Source organism: Primulina eburnea, unplaced genomic scaffold, assembly GCF_022965805.1.
Source record: "Primulina eburnea isolate SZY01 unplaced genomic scaffold, ASM2296580v1 ctg564_ERROPOS167911, whole genome shotgun sequence".
NCBI lineage: Eukaryota > Viridiplantae > Streptophyta > Magnoliopsida > Lamiales > Gesneriaceae > Primulina > Primulina eburnea.
This window is the reverse complement of record NW_027331352.1, coordinates 86,885-112,459: the sequence shown is the minus strand read 5'-3', so window position 1 is coordinate 112,459 and position 25,575 is coordinate 86,885. Positions and strand designations below refer to the sequence as shown.

The following is a 25,575-nucleotide window of genomic DNA, read 5'->3' as shown; positions in this document are numbered from 1 at the left end:
CTGCAACCATTGGTTCATCGAGGGTTGCATATTAATTCGATAACTATGTGTTACATATAATAGTGGCATCGCGTGTACTATTGGAGAACTCCTTCTCCAACGTACATCTCATACTCTGGCCAGAGATTCCATGCACTATTATTACATCAGATCACATAGGATATCCACACCCGTAGGTGAGCGGTGAATCCCCGACTACAATGCACTGGCTCCTATATGTGTCGCGACTGTACCCAACCTCGCCACCTGATGACTCTCCTGGAGCCGGTAAACGAGTCAAAGCACAGCCCTAGCATATAGAGCCTCAGAGTTGTCTCGGGTCATAAGGACTAATGGTATACAATCATAACCACGGACTTATCCTCTCGATGTATGAGAACCACTTGGAAAGTCCGAGGGAGGGTTGTTCGGTATAATCATCATATGACTACCCATCTGCATGTTTGGACATCTCCATGCCCTTACCAAGAAACGCAGTACACAACATCACAGATGCTAGTCTCAAGCTCAAGCGACCTTTATCCATGTTTTAGGCGGCTGAATCGACTAGGAACGAATTTAGATCATACAGTATTTACAAACGAGTTTCAACATCGAATTACGATTCATTTGTATTAAAGTATGATCAAGGTCTTTATCTATGTTTGATAACATGGGTATACAGATAAAGAATTAACAAACCATGAAATAATGAATTATATTAAAATAAAGATTGTTTATTACACTTGAGTCAATAAAATCCCTAGTCAACAGTTGACTTGTAGGGCATCTACTCTAACAATCTCCCACTTGCCCTAGAGCCAACTACCCATAAACTTTAATCCCATTGCTTCGCGATGCTTCTCAAACAATGGTCCTGGCAAGGGCTTCGTAAGTGGATCGGCAACGTTATCTGCAGAGGGGACTCTTTCGACTGATATGTCTCCCCTTCCCACAATCTCCCGGATGATGTGGAATTTCCTCAGTACATGTTTGGATCGCTGATGAGACCTTGGTTCCTTTGCTTGCGCAATGGCACCAGTGTTGTCGCAGTACACCGGGACTGGATCAACTCCATTAGGAATAACGCCCAACTCTTGGACAAAATTCCTCATCCAAACTGCCTCTTTCGCTGCAGCAGATGCAGCAATGTACTCAGCTTCAGTGGTGGAATCCGCAACGGTGTCTTGCTTGGAACTTTTCCAAGAGACAGCCGCACCATTAAGCATGAATACAAAACCAGAGGTCGATTTCGAATCATCTACATCACATTGGAAGCTAGAATCAGTGTAGCCTTCCAATTTTAATTCTCCACCCCCATAGACCATGAACAAGTTCTTAGTCCTTCTCAAGTACTTAAGAATATCTTTCACGGCCTTCCAATGCATTGGACCAGGGTTCGCCTGATATCTGCTTGTAACACTCAAAGAGTAAGCAACATCAGGACGTGTCGATATCATACCATACATGATACTACCAATGGCTGACGCATATGGAATACGTGTCATCATCTCTATCTCTTCATCAGTTTTGGGACACATAGCTTTAGATAGAGTAATACCATGACACATTGGTAAGTATCCTCTCTTGGACTCTTCCATAGAGAATCGTTTTATAATGGTATCGATATATGTGGCTTGGGTGAGCCCCAATATCCTTTTTGATCTATCTCTATAGATTTGTATTCCTAATACATAGGATGCTTCACCCATGTCCTTCATGGAGAATTTACTGGCTAACCATACTTTAGTTGATTGCAGTAATCCTATATCATTCCCAATGAGCAGGATATCATCAACATAAAGTACCAGGAATGTCACTGCACTCCCACTAACTTTCTTGTACACACATGGTTCCTCAGGATTTTTAGCAAAACCAAACTCTTTGATAGTGCTGTCAAATCTGAGGTTCCAACTCCTCGATGCCTGCTTGAGACCATATATTGATCTCTGAAGTTTGCATACCTTATGCTCACTTCCTACTGATGTGTATCCCTCAGGTTGAGACATATAAATTTCTTCTTTGATGTCTCCATTGAGGAATGCAGTCTTTACATCCATTTGCCATATCTCATAGTCATACCATGCTGCTATGGCTAGTAGTATTCTAATGGACTTAAACATAGCTACTGGTGAAAAAGTTTCCTCATAGTCAATTCCTTGCCTTTGAGTATAACCTTTTGCAACCAGTCTTGCTTTGAAGGTCAGTACCTTCCCATCCGCCCCAAGCTTTCTTTTGTAGATCCATTTGCATCCTATGGGAACGATTCCCTCAGGTGGATCCACTAATGTCCAGACTTGGTTTGAATACATAGAGTCCATTTCTGACTGCATGGCTTCAAGCCATTTAGTTGAATCAGTATCAGATATTGCTTCTTTGAAATTCATTGGATCGCATCCAACACAAGGCTCATCATGGCCTTGTTCATGAAGAAGTGTATATCTGGCAGGTGGTCTAATAACTCTATCAGACTTTCTAGGAGCTTGTACTTCAACTACTGGTTCTAGGGGATTAGGTTCAACTTCTAAAGTTGAGGGAGTATCTTGAATTTCTTCAAGTTCTATCATCTTGCCTTTTCTATCTAATAGAAACTCCCTTTCCAAAAAGGTGGCATTTCTTGAAACAAACACTTTTGCTTCATTAGGATGATAAAAATAATATCCAATAGAATTCTTTGGATATCCTACAAAGTAGCACAAAGTGGATCTACTATCCAATTTGTCTCCCACTGTCTGCTTCACATAAGCAGGACATCCCCATATTCTTAAGTAAGAATACTTGGGAGGTTTCCCCATCCATATCTCATATGGTGTTTTATCCACTGCTTTAGTATGGACATTATTCAACAACATTGCCGCAGTTTCAAGCGCAAAACCCCAAAACATTGTAGGCAATTCAGTGAATCCCATCATAGATCGAACCATGTCCATCAATGTTCGATTACGACGTTCAGAAACACCATTCAATTGTGGTGTTGCTGGTGGAGTCCACTGTGAGAGAATCCCATTCTCTTTTAGATAACCCAAAAATTCAGCACTCAAGTATTCTCCACCTCGATCAGATCGAAGTGCCTTAATACTTCTTTCTAGCTGATTTTCTACTTCAGATCTGAACTCTTTGAACCTTTCAAATGCTTCAGATTTATGTTTCATCAAATAAACATACCCATACCTCGAATGGTCATCAGTAAAGGTAATGAAGTAGGAATGCCCAAATTTTGTGCTAACACTTAGCGGGCCACAAACGTCTGTATGGATCAAATCCAATAGACCATGTGCACGTTCTACTTTTCCATTGAATGGAGTCTTAGTCATTTTTCCTTTTAGACAGGACTCACAAGTAGGTAGAGAATTTATGTCTGACAAGTCAAACATGCCTTCTCCCACTAGCTTGTGCATCCTTCTTTGAGAAATATGACCTAGTCTAGCGTGCCACATTTGTGCGGGATTTGGATTTTCTATTTTTCTTTTGTTTGTTGTTGTTTTCGTATGCGCTTGGACATTGTTTAAAGGAATCTCTTTCAATTTTAAGTTATAGAGATCATTTGTTAATTCTCCAGTTCCAATCAAACATTCATTCTTGTATAAATTGCAAACACCTTTAGCAAAAACACAAGAATAACCATCCCTATCAAGCATAGAAATAGAAATAATGTTTTTAACCAATTCAGGAACAAATAAAACATCTCTCAAAAATAACTTAAAATTATTGTCCAAAATTAAAGTAACGTCTCCAATGGCAGTAGCAGCAACCCTTGCTCCATTTCCTAGTCTTAGAAAGGTCTCACCATCTCTAAGCCTCTTGCTTCTTCCCATCACCTGCAAATCATTGCATAGATGAGAACCACATCCGGTATCCAATACCCAAGAAGAGGAATTAATAGAAACATTAACTTCAATATAAAACATACCATGGCCAGAACGCTTCTGGGCAAGATACTCCGCGCAATTACGCCTCCAGTGTCCAGGCTTGTTGCAGTGGAAACAGATTTGTTCTGACTTGTCAGGCTTTGTGGGCCCCGGATTAGGTTTCTTGTATGGCTTTTTGTTAGGCTTGTTCTTCTTTGGAGGGGCAGAACGCTTCTTGCCTTTGTATGGGGTTCCCTTTTTCGTGCCGGACGAAGAACCCACTAGAAAAACAGGCTTATCCTTTTTGATTGTGGCCTCATAACTAGTAAGCATATTGACCAACTCTTCAAGGGTGGCCTCAAGCTTATTCATATTAAAGTTAACCACAAATCCATCGAACGAAGAGGGCAGAGACAACAAGAGAATATCAGTCGAGAGCTCACTAGGGATAACCAAGTCGAGTCCCACCAACTTCTCGATGAGCCCAATCATCCTAACACCATGCTCATGGACCGAAGCCCCATCTCGCAAGCGTGTAGTCATGAGTTCTTTAATAACAGCATATCTCTCTGAACGAGTTTGTACAGCATACAATTCTTTCAGATGTAAGTGAATGTCAGCAGCATTCACAGCCTCCTCGAACCGCTTATGCAGTTCATTCGACATAGAAGCCAACATGTAGCTCTTAGCTTGAATGTCATGGTCCCACCATTTTTCAAGCTCAGCCAATTTAGTCGGAGTGACATTTGAAGGTGCTTCCTTCGGTGGCTTCTTATCAAGCACATACAGAATCTTTTCCGAGTTCAGAATAATCTTTAAATTTCGAAACCAGTCATTATAGTTAGGGCCAGTCAATTTGTTTTGATCGAGAATGATTGAAAGCGGGTTACGAGTAGACATCGTATATATACTGAAAATGAAAACAGATAAATGTTACTGATAATTTTAAAATAATTCTAAGATATAAAATATGGATTTCATTTTATAAATTACCCTCCCACTATTTTGACATTTCCACCACCCTCTGATGAAAAAGGGAAATCGTATTTCCTTAGTAGGCACGTAGAGTCCAATTAGCCAATTATAATCCCGAATAATATCAGCCAATTATAATTTCTAAAAGGTAGAGTCCAATTGCATCCCTATGCAACCTCCGCGTGTTTTGCCTCACGTTTAATAAGGACCCAATAATATGACGCCGTTTATTTTCACGTGTCAAACCAACCCATCAATATTGAATTGTAGTGGACGGTCGCCATGAGTTCCCCCAATAATATGAGCCGAAGTCATGGGAGTTCCACTCAATTCACATCATATGTCCGGTGGAAGTCACAGCTTTCCGGCGTACAGGCCTCCCCAATAATATGAGCCAGACACTGTCCGCGGGTAGCGATCAACATGCAACCACGGTTGATAGAAGGCAAGGAAAAATTAAACTCTTTTAATTTTTACTTATTCGGTTTGATATAAATTTTGAATCATATTCAAAATGAGGGATTTTAATTAAAAAAATTTGTCTCATCATTTTATTTGAAAATCGCGTGCCACGAGTTTGTATGTTTGCCGGATTCATGCAACTATATTATATAATAATATACATACATGCATACTACTATATATCACATATATCATAATATGACATTCAACAATAAATAAGGATGATCGATTGCCAACACTAATAGATCCATGTGAGCCATACATGGATCCAGGTCCAAACCTAGGTGAATGCAGGGATGGAAATGCAACTTATTACAAAAGCTTCCAATATTTTACATGTCTTCATCTTGATCATCGGGCCCACCATCTTCCAGTCTTGATCTCCCACTATTTCTAATTATTACATTTGAATAGCCATGGCACATAAGGGATACATCTCATGGGGGTGGGAACGGGCCATAAACCAGGCCCACTTTAATAATATCAAATATTATAAAATTGAATAAAAACAGTAAAATATCCTAACATACACCTAACACATTGGTCAAGGCTCTCGATCATCCTTCATGCATTTAATATCAAATATTAACATCAATTTAATTAAACAATTTAATTAATTGATAAATCATATATCTAATAATTTTATCACTAACCACCACAATTATTAAAGAATTTAATAAATTAAATAAACTCTTTTATTTAATTTCCAATTAAATCAATAATAATTGATTTCTTATAAAACTCATTTTTACCATAAATAATTAAAATCATATTCTAATTATTTATTTTACAAGAAAATTATTAATTTTCCAAAAATTAATTTTCCAAAATAAAAAATTGAATCAATTTCAAAAATATCAATTTTCCCCATAATTTTGAAAAATCAGAAAATTGCACCCCGGGCCCAAACAATTCAAGCCCATCAATTTTGCACGCTTCCCGAGACGATCCCGGGTCGTCGCCCCCGCTGCCCGAACGTTTCGGGCAGTGGCAGCAACCTGTGCGCGCAGGCGCGCACAGGTGCGCGCAACGCCGCGCGCAGCGTGCGGACGCTCCACACGCTGCGCCGCGTTGTGCGCCGCGCGGGGCGGCGCACAGCGTGCGGACGTTCCGCACGCTGCGCGCGCGCGCTGCGCGTTCCTGCGCGCAGGGCGCTGCGCGCTGCGCGCGCAGCCCTGCGCGGGGTCTGCCCGGAACAGTTCCGGGCAGATCGCGAAATTTTTTTTTTTTTTTTTGTTTTTCCGAAAAATTTAATTTTTATGGTGCATCAATATTTCTGAAAATTTTCTTGTGTGGTTAGAAACAAATTATTCAATATAATTTAAATCATACGATTCAGAAAACCTGGCTCTGATACCACTGTTGGATCCGGTTTTCTACACGCCCAAACGCAGCGGAAGTTTTAAAATTTTTTATTTATTTTGACAATCAAAATTTGTTTGGACGCTCGTATGATTTTAACAAAACATTCATAGGGAGTTGAAAATTATACCTTTGTGAATTAAATCACTTGGCTCCAACTGATCCGGTATGAACGGATTAGCTCTTGATGATTCCCTACGAACTTTCTTCGATTCTTCTAATTAGGTCCACGACTAGAAGATTTGTTCCTCTTCTAAATTGCACTAGAAATTTAGAAGAACTTTTGCATAGGAGAGAAAAATTGAGAGACGGCTCAAACCCTAACCATAAATCAAGGTGGCCGAATTTCTCACTTTGGAATGGAGGCTCACGTGAGGTTGTGAGGTGGGTGGGGTTAGGGTTTTGTCTTTATATGTATTATTTATAATTAATTAAACCCTAATTACATAATTAACATTAATGGGTTTGATTTAATTAATTGAGCTAGTCCAACTAGTTTAATTAATTTAATCAAAGCCCATTAAAACTTTAATTATTTATTATGTTGGACTTGTACTCCTACAAGCCCATTAAACATAATACCCACCATATTTAATTTATTAATTAATCAACTCAACTTTTGAGCTTAATAAATTAAATACAGTATAAATTCAACATTTGAATTTATTATTTAAATTATAAATTCAACTATTTGAATTTTTATCACCTCCAAAATTTAATATTTAATAAACCCAACATTTGAGTTTAATAAATTAAATTATCACATTTTATAAATTCAACTACTTGAATTTATTCTCTCAAAATTTATTTATCATAAATTCAACTCCTTGAATTTACTATATAATATAAGTTCAACTTCTTGAATTTATTCTCTCTACGGGAACAAACAATCCAGTACTTGTGTGACCCTCAATGGTTCAGGGATACAGCTAGCCGTGGGTTCACAACTCCTTGTGATTCAGAATAACATTTATTCTTATTCGGGCTTACCCTAGTTAGCCCCATTCTATTCATCAACACCTTGATCAAGAATGTCAGAACTCATTTCTGATTGCACCCATCGGATCATGGTAGGAGCGTCTAGTAGCATCGCCCCATGATCCCCTAGGTATCACTGATAGTGCCTGCAAGAACCAGTCGATTATGATTAACGTACAGTACGGTCCCTTCATCTCATATATCCCGATCGAATCTGCAACCATTGGTTCATCGAGGGTTGCATATTAATTCGATAACTATGTGTTACATATAATAGTGGCATCGCGTGTACTATTGGAGAACTCCTTCTCTAACGTACATCTCATACTCTGGCCAGAGATTCCATGCACTATTATTACATCAGATCACATAGGATATCCACACCCGTAGGTGAGCGGTGAATCCCCGACTACAATGCACTGGCTCCTATATGTGTCGCGACTGTACCCAACCTCGCCACCTGATGACTCTCCTGGAGCCGGTAAACGAGTCAAAGCACAGCCCTAGCATATAGAGCCTCAGAGTTGTCTCGGGTCATAAGGATTAATGGTATACAATCATAACCACGGACTTATCCTCTCGATGTATGAGAACCACTTGGAAAGTCCGAGGGAGGGTTGTTCGGTATAATCATCATATGACTACCCATCTGCATGTTTGGACATCTCCATGCCCTTACCAAGAAACGCAGTACACAACATCACAGATGCTAGTCTCAAGCTCAAGCGACCTTTATCCATGTTTTAGGCGGCTGAATCGACTAGGAACGAATTTAGATCATACAGTATTTACAAACGAGTTTCAACATCGAATTACGATTCATTTGTATTAAAGTATGATCAAGGTCTTTATCTATGTTTGATAACATGGGTATACAGATAAAGAATTAACAAACCATGAAATAATGAATTATATTAAAATAAAGATTGTTTATTACATTTGAGTCAATAAAATCCCTAGTCAACAGTTGACTTGTAGGGCATCTACTCTAACAGGGTCGTACTTCCCACCTTCAACCCCCGTTGGCTACGGCACCCCGCCGCCTCCAAGCCCCATTGTTTCTTACTTTCCTTTCTACTATCACACTCCACCACCTTCTGCTCAGCAGCTTCAACTTTTGAAATCCTTGTATTGTTATCTTTCTTGCCACCCCCTCGATCCCCAAATAGTCGGCTCATTTGCAGGCAGTTAGAGCCATTTTATTTTTCTCTCTTAGAAGATTAATGAAGCAAATTATTAGAATAATTAACTGTCTATATTTAAAATAAATAATGGAATAGGGAGAGTAATGAATATTGGGTCAAGTGGCGATCTGAATACGTGGTCGGACAGCAAATAATATTTGTATTTTGGTGGTGCATGAACCGAGTACATATGGGTGTAATCTAGCTAGCTGTATCTCTGTTGAATGATTCCAAATTCGGACCACAATTTAATAGACAGATAGACTCGCAAATCTGTTGCTACCACCATGCATTGTTAAATTTATATATGTTGACTTAATTTATAATTACTTCCGTTGAAATATATATATATATATATATATATATATATATATATATATATATATATATATATAAAGCACATGATTAATCTATCATGATTCAAGTGGGGTTTTATTTCAATGAGAATAGAAACACGTAAATTGAAGATAAAATTTATAAAGTTATAAATCATAAAAATTATTTCAAATTGATCATTTAGTTACATACTCACATTTTCTAATTGATATGTGACTTATTTCTTTTAATTTCATGTCTACGACACTTGATATTCATTATACAATTTTTTTCTCTAACTAGGAACAGTTGGTACACATCGTCATTGTATATGTAATTTATATATAGTGCTAGCTACTACGTACTTACATTAATAAAAAGTGAATAGAGTACTAATTCGTTGATATAAAAAGATAAAACAAATTAATAATCTATATATGTATATGTATGATCAATGGGAGAATCAGGATCGATCTCCCTCCGCCCTGAAAATCTGTGCGGTCCTAAATAGAGAATCCTCGTGGCGTCCAACTGCTCCGGCCTCCATAGAATCACTTCATCCCTCTTGTGGATTCTGGTTTTGGTAGCTGGGTTTATTTAATTAACCATCTATGGCACAGCCGTGAGTTCCTACAGCCTGTAGTAGCGTTATATATCTTCTACTAAGGCAGAATACATGACCATTACTGAAGCATTCAAGGAGGCCATGTGGAGGAAAGGTTACTAATTAAGCAGAACTCGGTTTTGGTCTAAAGTCACTGGTAGTCCACTGATACCCCGATATGTCCCGGGACGTTGATAGGACCCGGGATCTCTCGGGTCATGTGGCAGGCCCATGAGCGGCGCTCGGGTCAGGGCAGAACATTGCCAAAGTTGAATGCGGAAGCAAACACTCGTATCCTGGGTCATGGGTCGCTCAGGGCGTAACGCCAGAGTTCTGACAAGACTACCCGGGAAGTTTTCTCCTCTGTCACCTCGATGCGGGAGGAGCATTTAATGGCGTTGACTTAATAAATTGCATATCCAGCCGACCTATCCCTGGTTAATATTAATGGTTGACAGGAGAGACGAGATAGAACTAGCATGTGATTTGACATGTCAGAATAATAGGGTACAATCAGCCACCCTACTACATTTAATGCCCACACACAAAAAACGAGGTCATCATTACTTCTTCTACTATAAATACCAGGTTTTTATCCGCATTTAACACACTCACACTCATTGACATTTAATACTCCCATTTATTACACCAATCAACACAGCCCCCACTGGGCTACATTGGTTTTCTTGCTTAAGTACTCTGCTGACTTAAGCATCGGAGTGGTCACGTCGGACACCCCTCCGGCGCCCATTCACGAGTTCCTTTCCTTGTTTACAGGTCACAGCGGAAGCCATATTGCAGAGATATATCTTCATCACAGATATAGTTCTCGCTCAGTTTCCTTCATTATAAATTTTTTATAGTTTACCCGACAGAGTTCCCGACCCGACTCGACCATTTCGCCCGGGTGGCATCATTGGCGCCGTCTGTGGGAAACACTGAGTTCTAAAGGCGTTGATATGGCTCCCACTAGGAGAGCTAACCAAGACACCTCTCGAGTCCAAGAGGAAAACAATACCCGTTTTTCTGGTGCGGGTGGCCCTCCTCCCAATGGCCCTCAGCCCACCATTCATCTAACTCCTGAAGAGTTGCAGAAGATTATAGCCGATGCGGTTAAGATGGCTGCAACCAAGAAGGCCACCTCTCGTCATGACAGTCATCCCGAGCAGCAGTGGGAGCGGCCATTAGAAGAAGAAAGAGGGGAAGAAGAAAGGGAATCAAGCGCGGATTCTAAGTCTCCCACTGTTGCGGAAGAATTGGAGGAGTTAAGAAAAAAGGTGAAAGTGTTATAGGGGCAGGTTGGTTCTAAAGGCAATGTTCCTGTCGTTAAGGGTTGCCCGTTTTCTGACATCATTGTTCGGGAACCACTCCCTGGGTATTTCAAATCAGCAAAAATCAAAGATTATGATGGGAGTTCTGACCCTGAGGAGCACCTCGCTCGTTTCGAAAATATGGCCATGCTACATTGTTATGAGGACCAAATTAAATGTAAGGTGTTCCTCACCACCTTGATAGATTCTCCGCAGAGATGGTTTGAAGGGTTGGCACCACAAAGCATCCGCTGTTTCGAGGATTTTCAAAAGGTATTCTTGCATCAATTTAGCAGCAGCAAGAAGTACAAAAAAACCGCTTTCAGTTTATTTGAAGTAAAGCAGAGGCAAGATGAGACCCTGAGAGCTTATCTCAAAAGGTTCAATCGGGTGGCCCTGGATGTACCAACCTGTGCACCCGAGACAAAGACCACAGCATTTATGCAAGGGCTATGGGAGGGGGATTTTTTCCGGTCTTTAACCAAAAAATTGCCCGGAAATTTCGAGGATCTCTTATCCCGAGCGGAGGAATACATTAATATGGAAGAAGCGCAAAACCAGAAGAGAGAGGCTTTGAAAAGAGCAAGGAGAGATCGGGCTGTCAAAACCGAAGATAGAGCCCCTAAGAGGAATGGCTCGGGACACTTCCCCCATGTGCCTTTGAAAGTTGCTCGAGACAGAGAGATTCAGGAATGCAGATCAAATGAAGCCCCTCCTCCCAATTCTGCGGCAAGAGCTCCGAGGCCAGAGCAGAAGGGGTATTGTACCCTCCATAAAGATTGTGCCCACAATACCAATGAATGCCGGGTTCTGGGGAGAAATTCCAATAAGCATCCTGTGTCGGCGCCTCACCTTCCGCGAGATAGGTCTAGACAGCCACCCTGGTTGTCTAGACGTTCAATATCGAATATGCCCCCAAAGACAGTGAGCACCCCAAGTCGGAGGCGGGGAGGAGACGTGAGTACCCGGGAGGAGAGAATCAAACCAGCAGAAAGGAAGGATCCCTCCCCAAGTCGAGGGATAATCAAGATGATTTCAGGAGGGTCTACTGATGGTGACTCTAACCGGGCTAGGAAGGCGAGGAGTACGAAGGAATGTTTAGAGGTTGATGGAAAAAGGAGAGACGAGCCGGTTATAAGCTTTGGACCAGAAGATCTCCGAGGGGTGAGCCTGCCTCACAATGACGCTCTGGTCATTCAAGCCCGAGTGGCCAATTACGACGTATTTAGGGTTTTTGTAGACAATGGGAGCTCCGTCAATGTTATCTTCAAAGAGGCCCTGGTTCAAATGGATTTACATGAATACCAGCTAGAAGCCATTGAAACTGCCCTATTCGGGTTTGCCGGCCACGCCGTATATCCAGAGGGAGAAATCACTCTACCTTTGACACTGGGCATGGGAGACTTGAGGAAGACTGTGATGACTACGTTCACAGTGGTGGACGCCCCGTCTTCGTACAATGTCATACTGGGAAGGCCGGCCATGAACGAAATGAAGGCAATGGCTTCAACTTATCATCAGAAAATCAAATTCCCAGTGCGAGGAAAGGTTGGAGAAGTTAAAGGCGATCTGCCCTCTTCTCGAAGATGTTATGGGGAAACAGTCCGGGTTGACCAGAAAAGAGAAAGGAGGGAATGGAAGGGGAAAGAGCACCAGGAGGGGACCCATGAAAGAGAAGTGCACTTTGTGGCGGAAGAAGAACAAGAAGTGGTGGAAATCGAGCTAGCGAAGAACGTCCGGGTGGCCCGAGACATCTGTGCAACCACCCGGGTAAACCTCTTGCAATGTTTGAAAACTAACGTTGATGTCTTTGCTTGGTCTCAGCAGGAATTGTCCGGGATCTCGCCCCGAGTGGCCGAGCATAAATTAAACATCCTCCCGGGATCCCGGCCAGTTAAGCAGAAAAAGCGACATTTTGGCCCTGAAAAAGATAAAGTAATTGAAAAGCAGGTGGAAGAGTTGCTAAAGGCCGGGCACGTTAGGGAAGTCCATTTCCCTTCGTGGTTGTCCAACGTGGTCCTTGTCCCAAAATCTACTGGGAAATGGAGGATGTGCGTTGATTTCAGAGACCTGAATAAAGCTTGCCCGAAAGATTGCTATCCACTCCCCCGAATCGATCAGCTGGTCGATTCCACTTCTGGATGTGAACTATTAAGCTTTCTGGATGCATATCAAGGATATCATCAGATCCCTTTAGCTTTGTAAGATCAAGATAAAGCTAGTTTCATTACCTCCGGGGGTACCTTTTGCTATGTTGTGATGCCTTTCGGATTAAAGAATGCAGGGGCTACGTACCAACGATTGATGAATCTTGTATTTCAGAAATAGATAGGTCGCAATATCGAGGTGTATGTGGATGACATTCTAATCAAAACCCGGGAAGTAGCACATTTTATTGATGACTTAGCTGAAACTTTCGCCACTCTGAAACAGTACAGAATAAAACTTAACCCGGCCAAATATGTGTTTGGGGTTAAAAGCGGAAAGTTCTTGGGATTCATGGTCACGGACCGAGGAATTGAGGTTAACCAAGAAAAAATCCGAGCCATCGTGGACATGCCCTCTCCTCAGTCTGTCCGGGACGTGCAAAAATTGGCAGGGAGAATTGCGGCCCTGTCACGCTTCATTTCCCGATCTGCACACCGTAGTTACCCTTTCTTTCAAGTTCTGAGGAAAGCATAGAAATTCGGTTGGGGTGACAATTGCGAGCAGGCCTTTCAAGATTTGAAAAAACATCTGGCTGAACTGCCCGTATTGGCAAAGCCTGAGCCTGGAGAAAAATTGTGGGTCTATCTCTCGGCCACTGAAGTTGCTGTTAGCTCTGTACTCGTCAAAGAGGAGGGGACCGATCAGAAGCCTATCTATTATGTCAGTCACGCCCTCCGAGGAGCAGAGTTGAGATACAGTGAATTAGAGAAGATCGCATTGGCTTTAGTAATGACTGTTCGAAAGTTAAGGCCGTATTTTCTCTCGCATCCCATTGTGGTCCTCGCTAATTATCCTCTCGGGAGAATCATGACTCACGCAGAGGTCTCTGGGAGAATGATCAAATGGACTGTGGAGCTCGGGGAGTATGATATTGAATACAAACCCCGGGCTGCAATAAAAGCACATGCATTATCAGATTTCTTAACAGAGATTATTCATCCCGGAGAAGAAGAATTATGGAGGGTATTTGTTGATGGCGCCTCAAACATATCAGGGTGTGGAGTGGGGATTGTCTTGGTCTCCCTACTAGAAGAGAAAGTTAAATTGGCTCTGAAGATTGACTCTAGGGCCACGAATAACGAAGCTGTTTTGGCAGGGTTGCGTGCTGCCCGAGAAGTTGGGGCCTCCCGAATCATCATCTATTCCGACTCCCAGCTAGTTACCCAACAAATTAAAGGATCTTACGAGGTCAAGAATGAAAAGATGCTCAAGTATTTGAAGCTTATTACTTCTCAAGCTTCATCCTTTACCGACTGGAGTATCGAACAAATCCCCCGGGAAGAAAACACCGAGGCCGACATGTTAGCCAAACTGGCTGCTTCCTTGACAGAAGTAAGCACCCGGGAGGTTCTCTGTTTTACTCGGCTAGTATCATCCCTTGAAGAAGAAACACCCCCGCCTCCAGCAAACTCATGGATGGCCCCTCTCATGGAATATACAGAGAATAAAAAAATCCCAGAGGATCCAGTCCAGGCTGCAAGAATTAGGAGACAAGCGCCCAGGTTCGTTCTTCTAAATAATATCTTGTACAGACGATCTCATCAGGGCCCCTTGCTTAAATGCTTAGTGGAAGACGAGGTAGATTATGTCCTTCGAGAGATACATGAAGGATGCTGCGGTGAACACCTCGGTGCGACAGCGCTATCTCGCAAAGCCATATTGGCCGGATTCTGTTGGCCTCGGATGACCCAGGATGCCGCCCGTTTTGTTCAGAAATGTCAGGGTTGTCAGCATCACTCTAATTTCCATCACCGCCCAGCTGCAAGCCTGCAACCAGTCTTCGCATCATGCCCTTTTGACCAGTGGGGTTTGGATATTGTGGGGCCTTTCCCTATAGCCCGAGCACAGAAGAAATTCCTCCTCGTGGCAGTAGATTATTTCTCCAAGTGGGTTGAGGCTGAGCCCTTAGCCAGAATCACCAAAGACGAGGTTATGAAGTTCTTGTGGAAAATTATTGTCTGCAGATATGGAATCCCGAGGAAATTAATCTCAGATAATGGAAGGCAGTTCCAAGGAAAGAAGATCACCTCCTGGTGCCAAGAAATGAAGATAACCCAGTCCTTCACTTCGGTAGCATATCCTCAGGCTAATGGTCAAACCGAGGTAACGAACAGAATCATTGTGCAGGCATTAAAAGCCCGACTCCATGGGAAAGGCAAAGATTGGGTGGAAGAATTACCCAGTGTATTATGGGCATATCGGACCACACCACGATCATCCACTCAGGAAACACCTTACAACCTTGTCTATGGCTCGGAAGCAGTCCTCCCTGTGGAAATTGGGTTGCCTTCCGCCCGAATAAAATCTTACTTGGACAACAATGATCAAACTCGAGCCATTGAACTTGATCTGATTGAAGAATAGAGAGATCGGGCAGCTCTTCGGATGGAAGCTTATCGCAGCCGAATAATAAGATCTTACAACAAACATGTTCGGGCAAGAGAATTTCAAATAGGGGACCTCGTCATGAAGAAAGTCAAACCAGTGGGTGATGTAGGGAAGCTAGAAGCAAAATGGGAGGGACCCTTCAAAGTTATTAAAAAGTCAGCTCGGGCACAGCTTATTATCTTGAAGATCCTCAAGGACATACCCTCAAAAGACCATGGAATGCCTTTCACTTAAAGAAGTATTATGTTTAGAAACATGTGTATCTATTATCGCATCAAATGAAGAGGTTATTCAAAAAAATATCTTTTAAGCCCAGGGACCCGTACCCTGGCCCGGTGGACTCATACCCTGGATTATCTTTTAAGCCCAGGGACCCGTACCCTGGCCCGGAGGACCCGTACCCCGGATTATCTTTTAAGACCAGGGACCCGTACCCTGGCCCGGAGGACTCGTACCCCGGATTATCTTTTAAGCCCAGGGACCCGTACTCTGGCCCGGAGGACCCGTACCCCGGATTATCTTTTAAGACCAGAGACCCGTACCCTGGCCCGGAGGACCCGTACCCCGGATTATCTTTTAAGACCAGGGACCCGTACCCTGGCCCAGAGGACCCGTACCCCGGATTATCTTTTAAGACCAGGGACCCGTACCCTGGCCCGATGGACCCATACCCCGGATTATCTTTTAAGACCAGGGACCCGTACCTGGCCCGGTGGACCCGTACCCCGGATTATCTTTTAAACCCATGGACCCGTACCCTGGCCCGGAGGACCCGTACCCCGGATTATCTTTTAAGCCGAGGGACCAATACCCTGGCCCGGAGGACCCGTACCCTGGATTATCTTTTAAATCCACGGACCAATACCCTGGCCCGAAGGACCCTTACCCCGGCCCAGAGGAACCGTATCCCATTTAGCAATCAAGATCACAAAATTTTACTTTAACATGAAAGGAAACAAAATCGGAGGAAAAAACAAGCGTATATATTTCATCAAGGGAAAAAGATTACAAAAAAAAGAAAAATGGGTTATTTAATTTGCAGGGGGGTCCTGTTTATCCGTATCTTCCTCCTCATCATCTGGGAGGGATGCAGCAGCCTTCTCCAAATACGAAAAATCTTCCATATCGACTGGAACCAGACCGGCTTCCTCGAATTGCTCCAAGCATTTGTTGAAGCCTTGTTCAAAGTACGGGAAGGCCTTTTTGGCCAGCATTTTCTTAAAATCAGGAGACTTCAGGAAGTGTGATAATTGTTCTGCTTGAGTATTCTTCAAAAGGGTCACAGCCGCCTGAAAGTCCTCAGCCCTAACCCGGTTGTACTCTGCTTCTTCTCTGACCGCCAGCACCCCCTCTCTAGCCTCAGCAGCTAATGCCTCGAAATCCTCAGCACGAGCTCGGGAGGATTCTGCCTCTGCCCTAGCCGTCTGCACCTCTGCCCGGGCATCAGATAATTCAGCCCGGATCAAGTCCATTTGCTGCTGCCAAACGGCCTTCTCCCGGGCAAGGACACTGTAACGTCTACTCGCTTTAAAAAGTGCGGAAATATTTTTTTTTTTTTTTTGAAAGTAACATTTAAAAGTTATCATAATTAATTACCAATAAAATATACGTGGTAAAAGAAGTGATTAAAATCCTACATCCAACAGAAAAATATAAACAGCAGATAAAATCGTCGTATCCTCTCCAAAACATAAAACCATAATGTGCGGAAAAACCATAGGTCCTCGGGTCGTGTCGCCCACCAGGTCCGCTGACTCAGAGTCCAGCACCTCCAGTCTCCTCAACATCGAACTCACCTGCATCACACACGCCTAGTGAGTCTAAAGACTCAACACGCCTGCACCAGTAATAACAAGTACATATACGTAGCACACAGCAGTGAAAAATATCATACTCAACATAACTTTCATGAACTTAAAAGTGTAACGTAAACGTGTCGTATGAAATCATGTCATGTCGTATCATCATATACATGTCAAAAAGCTCATCGTGTCACCATGAACTCAAACATTTTATTTTTATTGAATTCAGTTCATTAGTTGTGACTTTCGTATCAGCTCTATCGTATCAGCTCTATCGATGGATCCATCTATAAAACCGTGGTACCCGGCGGCAGGGGACATCAGCGACAGCATTACCCGCCCACTGAGCCCGGGCCTCAGCTCATCATATCTCATGTCATCGTATACATATACATCGTCAGTCACAACCAAATCTCATCCTTCAAAATTAACATCATAATCATCACTTAATAAAATTGTGCATAAACGTAACTTTTTCCTTAAAACCAGGCATGCAACGTTTTTATCATAATTGCGTAAAAATCATAAACATGATGCATGAATATTTAAAATATCATGAATTTGTGCTCAGGGCGCTGCCAGTACAAATTCTCACCCCGGGTGCAAAATTTCCATTTTGCCCCTGGAAACCCAAAAATTATCATTTCACCCCTGGACCTCTAAAATTTACCCGAAGCTTACCAAAATCCTTAAAATATCTCAAAACATTTTTAAAAGTATTCCTAGACATAAACTCGAACCAAATATCACAACTTATCTAATTCGTGTTAAAACTCGGATCGAAGTTCCGATTTTTAATCCGAATCAATCCAAAATTTACTCAAATCTTCTACAACTATAACCATATTTTAAAACACTAACTAGGTCATAAAACAACATCATTAGGCTCCCCAAATACATGGCTAAAAAATTCTAGAACATGCCAAACTCTCGGTCCCCTCATAACCCACCACCTCATGCACACATTCTCCTCAAAAACTCACGCCTCAAGCCATGATTTTCGTTCCAGCCTTGAACCAGCCCATCTTAGACCACACTAAGACCCTATTGTACACGTTGAAACCACGGCTAACTCCCATGCAAACTTACACTAACAGAACCGCTAGCTAGCACTTGCCAAGACTCTACCCGAGCTTTCATCTCGATGGTGTGCGGCTGGGCTTCAGTTGGTTCCAGCGGTGGTTGGGCTTCCCTGAGTCGTGTCTCAGACCCACCGAGGTCTGGTCCAAGCCCCGGTTCAGCCCCTGCACCGATCGTTCCAACCCAACAAGCCACAGCCCCAACGAGCAACTTCCAAAAACTCTCGATGTAGCCTCTTCCAGCGTCTGTAATGCTCCCAAAAACTCTAAGTGAAACCCATATCAGAACCTTAATAGCTCGTACCAGCAACCCCTTGCACATATCATCAAACCGTGAATGGTTAAACAATAATAGAATAAATGACGAGTAAAAAAAGAAGGAAGAAACCGAACGAATTCCATGTTGTACGAACTAAAACACATAACAGTAATATTTAACATGCGGGATGCAGAAATAATGGAAACAAACGTGCCTGATGTTTGCTTAAGGAAAAAAACGATCGAGGATCCAACAACCAAATGAAGAAAATCTTTGCTTCAAGAGAAAATACTTCACCGAATTGTTGTAGCAGCAAATCAGGAGGATGAATGTGAGTGGAGGGGGTGGGCGGCTGTTGAAGAGTGGTTAGGTTAGTGGGGAGTTTAGAGAATTACTTAGGCGTTAATTATATAGATATAAATAGAGATTAAGTAAATGGGTTTTATTAATTGGTATATAAAAGTTTAAATATATATATATATATATGTATATATATGTATATATATATATATAGACACACGTTAATTATATAGATATAAATAAAGATTAAGTAAATGAGATTAAGTAAATGGGATACGTTAATTATATAGATATAAATAAAGATTAAGTAAATGGGTCTTATTAATTGGTATATAAAAGTTTATATATATATATATATATATATATATATATCCAAACACACTCCCGAAAAATATTTCGTGTTTGAAATACTTTGAAAATATTAGCCGAACCCACAAAAAGTCCCCCGATTCGATAAAATTTTCGTACCGTTAAAAATAAAATCATGCGTGTAAAAATACTCAATAAAATCTCATATTTGAAAAATACCCTTAAAACACCTTATATTAATTAATAAAAATAATTATTTTCCCGAAAATTCCCCGGTATTCGTTCCTCGATCGAACGTGAAATGCATCTAGAAATCCTAATGCATGAACATTTAAAATTTCATGAATTAATACTATCATGCATGAATTATGCATAGAATGCATAAAAATAATTAAACACATAAATAAAAATAAGATCCTATATTGCGTGCAGTCAGGTTACGTGAATCAAATTCTTGGACCTTACAACTCTTCCCCCCTTAACAAAATTTCGTCCTCGAAATTAGAACGTACCAAGTAACTCCGGGTAGCGACTCCTCATCTCGGTCTCTGTCTCCCACGTGGCCTCCTCCTCGGGGTGATTCAGCCACTTGACTTTGACCATCTGGATCACCTTATTCCGGAGTCTCTTTTCCTGTCTGTCCAGAATCTGCGTAGGTCTCTCCTCAAATGATAAGTGCGGTGTCAGCTGAAGTGGCTCATAATTAAGCACATGTGAAGGATTCGACATGTACTTTCGCAGCATGGAGACGTGGAACACGTTATGAACTCCCGCTAGATTCGGCGGTAATACAACTCTGTATGCGAGTGTCCCAACTCTCTCTAGGATCTCAAATGGTCCGATGAATCTAGTGCTGAGCTTGCCCTTCTTCCCGAACCTCATCACACCCTTCATAGGTGCGACCTTCACAAAAACATGATCCCCTACTGCGAACTCCAGATCCCGTCGTCTCTGATCAGCATAACTCTTCTGACGGCTCTGAGCAGTCCTCATCCTGTCCCTAATCCTGACCACTAGGTCTGCTGTCTGTCTGACAATATCTGGACCCAACTCTGCTCGCTCTCCTACCTCATCCCAGTATACTGGTGACCTACACTTCCTCCCGTAGAGTGCCTCGTATGGAGCCATACCTATCGATGCCTGATAACTGTTGTTATATGTGAACTCCACAAGAGGGATCTTCGGCTCCCAACTGCCCTGGAAATCGATCATACATGCTCGGAGTAGGTCCTCTAGAATCTGAATCACCCTCTCTGACTGACCGTCTGTCTGAGGGTGGAAAGCGGTACTAAACAGTAGCTTCGTACCCAAAGCCTGGTGAAGACTCTTCCAGAAAGCAGACGTGAACCTCGGATCCCTTTCTGACACTATGGACACTGGAATCCCGTGCAGTCTGACTATCTCCCTGATGTACAGCTCTGCGTACTGAGTCATGGTGAATGTCTTCCTGATCGGTAAGAAATGAGCTGACTTAGTGAGTCGATCAACAATCACCCAAATGGCATTGTATCCTCCAGTAGTCCTCGGAAGCCCTGTCACGAAATCCATAGTAATATTCTCCCACTTCCACTCGGGAATGGGGAGTGGTCTCAGCTTCCCTGCAGGTCTCTGATGCTCTGCCTTGACCTGCTGACATGTCAAACACTCGGAGACAAACCGCAGAATATCTCTCTTCATGCCCGGCCACCAATATAGAGTCTGCAAATCCTTATACATCTTCGTACTCCCTGGATGGATGGAGTACGGGGTGCTGTGGGCCTCACTCATGATATCTGCTCGAAGGGAATCACTGTCTGGAACCCATAGACGGTCTCTATATCTGACTATGCCGTCCACAACTGCGTACAGTCTATGGTCCTTAGTCTCGTCCCTCTGTCTCCACTTCTATAGCTGCTCATCGGAAGTCTGCCCTGCTCGAATTCTGTCTCTCAGAGTTGGCTGTACTGTCAGAGTAGCAAGATTCGGGGCCTCGCCCCTGGCATAAACTGCAAGCTCAAATCTCTGAATCTCAACCTGCAACGGTCTCTGTAATGATAGATGAGCTAACACCACGTGCTTCCTACTCAGAGCGTCTGCAACTACATTAGCCTTGCCCGGATGGTAGCCAATGTCACAATCATAGTCTTTCACCAGCTCGAGCCATCTCCTCTGTCTCATGTTCAGTTCCTTCTGTGTGAAGAAGTACTTCAGGCTCTTATGATCTGTGAAAATCCTGCACTTCTCCCCATACAGATAGTGTCTCCAGATCTTCAGGGCAAATACCACTGCTGCTAGCTCAAGGTCATGAGTCGGATAATTCTTCTCATGAACCTTCAGCTGTCTGGACGCATATGCTATCACTCTGTCCTGCTGCATCAGAACTGCGCCCAAACCAAGCTTAGATGCATCTGTATAAACTACAAACTCTCCCTGCCCCGATGGCATCGCTAGCACTGGCGCTGTGGTCAAGGCCTGCTTCAGTCTGTCAAAACTCTCCTGACACTCAGATCCCCATATAAACTTGGCGTTCTTCTTTGTCAAAGCGGTCATAGGTACCGCAATAGAAGAGAAGCCCTGGATGAACTTCCTGTAATAACCTGCCAATCCCAAGAAACTGCGGATCTCTGTCACGCTATGTAGTAGCCCGAGTTCCAAATTGGGTAATTAACGGATTAATGGTGATTAAGAAGGTTTAATGTGTAATTTTGACCGTGGTCATGATCGGACGGACCGAAGATGGTTCGGTAGCACCGAAGAGTTCGGACGATCCGGAGTGGGTTCGGTGGATCCGATCATGAGGTGTCAAGAGCCGATGGACACGTGGGAGTTCGGACGATCCGAAGTGAGTTCGGTGGATCCGATCATGAGGTGTCAAGAGCCGATGGACACGTGGGAGTTCGGACGTTCCGAAGTGTAGGTTCGGTGGATCCGATCGTGAGGTGTCAAGAGCTGATGGACACGTAGGAGTTCGGACGTTCCGAAGTGGGTTCGTTGGATCCGAACATAGCCTATAAATAGTGCTCGGATTTCCTCATTTTGTATTGACAATCCTTGAGTTGTGTCTCATATTTGAGAGATTTGGAAGGTTTCTAGGGTTAGTTGCCGGTCGAGCGATAGCCAAGAGCTGCCAGGATTGGTAGTGTAGCGACGCCTGAGTTACGAGGCAATCGACATCAAAGGGCTGTCGACGGACGAAGGTAAACCCTAAACCTTTGGTAGTACTGGTTTTGCTAGTATAGCATGGTAGTATTGTTCATTGGGTGCTTTTGATGCATAGGCTTGTTCTAGACCTGATTAGCGGTGTTGCGTAAGGCTAGGCTTGCTGTGATAGAGGTACGAAAGTACTATCCGAGATATCCTGGTTGAGTATACATTCATATATGTGTTGCATGATTATTTGCTGCATTGTTATATGTCATATGATGCATGTTATTATGTCACGTTGTATGATGCATGTTGCATTTCATGTTGAGCCGTATCTCCTTCGAGATAGCCTTTACTGTTGAGCTGTATCTCTTTCGAGATAAGCTATATATCTTGTGGGGCCGCTCAGCCCTGTCTTGTCTTGTGGACGCATGGACACCGAGAGTACACAGTGGCCGACGGGTCGGGAGGGCTTCGGTGATCCGGGACATTTTAGGTCCACGTCTGTTCTTGCAGTGGATGCAGTGACCCAGAGGTAGGACCGCGCGGCACTATCCACTTGGCGCCTCTAGACTGAGCATTTTGAGATCCTTTGTTACTCCTGTTCCTTGACTACCCTGGTATCATATCATAGCATGTGCATTTCATATAGGTTTGTATACTCATGCTTTTGTACTGGGCGTTCTTATCGCTCACGTCCTCGGTTTTTGTTTATCTTGGACACCCCATTTCCACGGGGCAGGCCTCAGGTTGGACAGCTCGGGAAGAGCAGGAGGAGGACAGTGAGTATCTGGTTGGTTTAGTTTTCAGTACTATTCTATTTCGATTGGGTTGTATAACTATCATTTGTTGGTATTTTCCGCTGTTATCTCTGATTGTTATTAATTAAGTTAGTTGCATGCTTCGTTCTTGACTAGTAGGTGATTCTGGAACGGGTCACTACATTTATGGTATCAGAGCATGCTTACGATTTTGGGATATAGATTTCTGTTTTGGGATTTTCGTTGACCATTTTCCCTATTCTATCTTGTAGCGATGGCTGACCACTTTGGTGATGAGAGTAGTCAGGGGAGTGTAGGTCGTTGGGGTAATCAGGACGATCGTAGGCGTTACCGTGAACATCGTCATCGTCGGGATGGTCCTAGGCGTTTTGATTTGCATCGTTTTATTCAGATGGGGCCTAAGCCTTTAGTTGGTGGTGAGACTCCCGATGATGCTGAGGATTGGTTAGAGCGCATGGAGAGTTGTTTCCGTGCATTCCAGTGCACCGAGGAGCAGAAGATAGAGACCCTTAGCTTTCTTCTCGAGGGCCGTGCGCGCAAGTGGTGGCGATCGACTTCTGCGCCGATAGTCCAGTCCCAGGGTAGGGTGACTTGGGCCGATTTCCGTGCAGCTTTCATGCAGCTGTATTTTCCTCCAGCCCTTCGTCAGGCGAAGACGATTGAGCTCTTGAACCTTAAGCAGGGGAGTATGTCTGTTGATGAGTATCAGCAGAAATTCTTCGAGTTGTTACCCTTCGCTCCTCATATCAGTGGCAGTTCTGAGGCCAAGTATGACCATTTCCTCCAGGGTCTTAACCAGGAGATCTTTGATCGAGTCACTGTCTGTGATAATCCTACTTCTTACGATGGGTTAGTGAACCGGTGTCGCCAGGCAGAGATCAGTCTCCAGCGTGGTAGGGCTATTTTTTCTTCTAGACCTCCGAGTACTTTGAGCCCTAGGTCTCAGTCGTTCAAGAAATCTGGTTCTTCTTCTTCTGGATCTGGATCACGGTCTAGCGGTGTTTTCCGCTTTGGTGATAAGAAGGATGCTTGTGTGCATTGTGGAAAGAACCATCTCTCGGAGCAATGCCGATCAGTCGCGGGAGCTTGTTTTCAGTGCGGAGAGATGGGGCATATTAAGAAGTATTGTCCTCAGTTGCGAGGTGGAGCAGGATCTGGTTCCGGATCACAGACGACTGTTCAGCAGAGGAGGCAGGGTCAGGCAGTGGGTAGTTCGAATCTTCGACCTCGTGCCCAAGGTCAGGTATTTGCGCTGAACCAGGATCAGGCTGCAGATGACTGAGAGAGTCATAGCAGGTACTTTTCGTTTATGCGGTATTCCTGCTTTTGTTCTTATTGATACCGGAGCATCGCATTCATTCATTTCTGCACGATTTGTTAAGCGTCATAAGTTACTGTATGTTTCTCTTGATGTCATTCTTTCCGTTTCTACTCCGATGGGTCATTCGGTTTTAGCCAAGCGTCTAGTGATGGGTTGTCCCTTAGATTTTGAGGGTAACGATGTTGTTATTTCGTTTTGTTCATCCTCTAAACTTGATTTCGAGGACGAAATCTTTTTAAGGGGGGGAGAATGTAGTAGCCCGAGTTCCAAATTGGGTAATTAACGGATTAATGGTGATTAAGAAGGTTTAATGAGTAATTTTGACCGTGGTCATGATCGGACGGCCCGAAGATGGTTCGGTAGCACCGAAGAGTTCGGACGATCCGGAGTGGGTTCGGTGGATCCGATCATGAGGTGTCAAGAGCCGATGGACACGTGGGAGTTCGGACGATCCGAAGTGAGTTCGGTGGATCCGATCATGAGGTGTCAAGAGCCGATGGACACGTGGGAGTTCGGACGTTCCGAAGTGTAGGTTCGGTGGATCCGATCGTGAGGTGTCAAGAGCTGATGGACACGTAGGAGTTCGGACGTTCCGAAGTGGGTTCGTTGGATCCGAACATAGCCTATAAATAGTGCTCGGATTTCCTCATTTTGTATTGACAATCCTTGAGTTGTGTCTCATATTTGAGAGATTTGGAAGGTTTCTAGGGTTAGTTGCCGGTCGAGCGATAGCCAAGAGCTGCCAGGATTGGTAGTGTAGCGACGCCTGAGTTACGAGGCAATCGACATCAAAGGGCTGTCGACGGACGAAGGTAAACCCTAAACCTTTGGTAGTACTGGTTTTGCTAGTATAGCATGGTAGTATTGTTCATTGGGTGCTTTTGATGCATAGGCTTGTTCTAGACCTGATTAGCGGTGTTGCGTAAGGCTAGGCTTGCTATGATAGAGGTACGAAAGTACTATCCGAGATATCCTGGTTGAGTATAC

The 25,575-nt window shown here is 43.3% G+C and overlaps 1 protein-coding gene across 1 annotated transcript; it reads left to right on the top strand.

Moving 5' to 3' along the window:
* Window positions 1-10,666: 10,666 nt before the first annotated feature.
* On the top strand, window positions 10,667-15,589 carry LOC140821411 (uncharacterized). The gene is made up of 5 exons (XM_073181898.1): window positions 10,667-10,984; window positions 11,039-13,218; window positions 13,302-13,365; window positions 13,451-13,540; window positions 13,730-15,589. The coding sequence occupies exons 1-5, from the start codon at window positions 10,667-10,669 to the stop codon at window positions 15,587-15,589; spliced, it is 4,512 nt and encodes a 1,503-aa protein (XP_073037999.1).
* The last annotated feature ends 9,986 nt before the right edge of the window (window positions 15,590-25,575 follow it).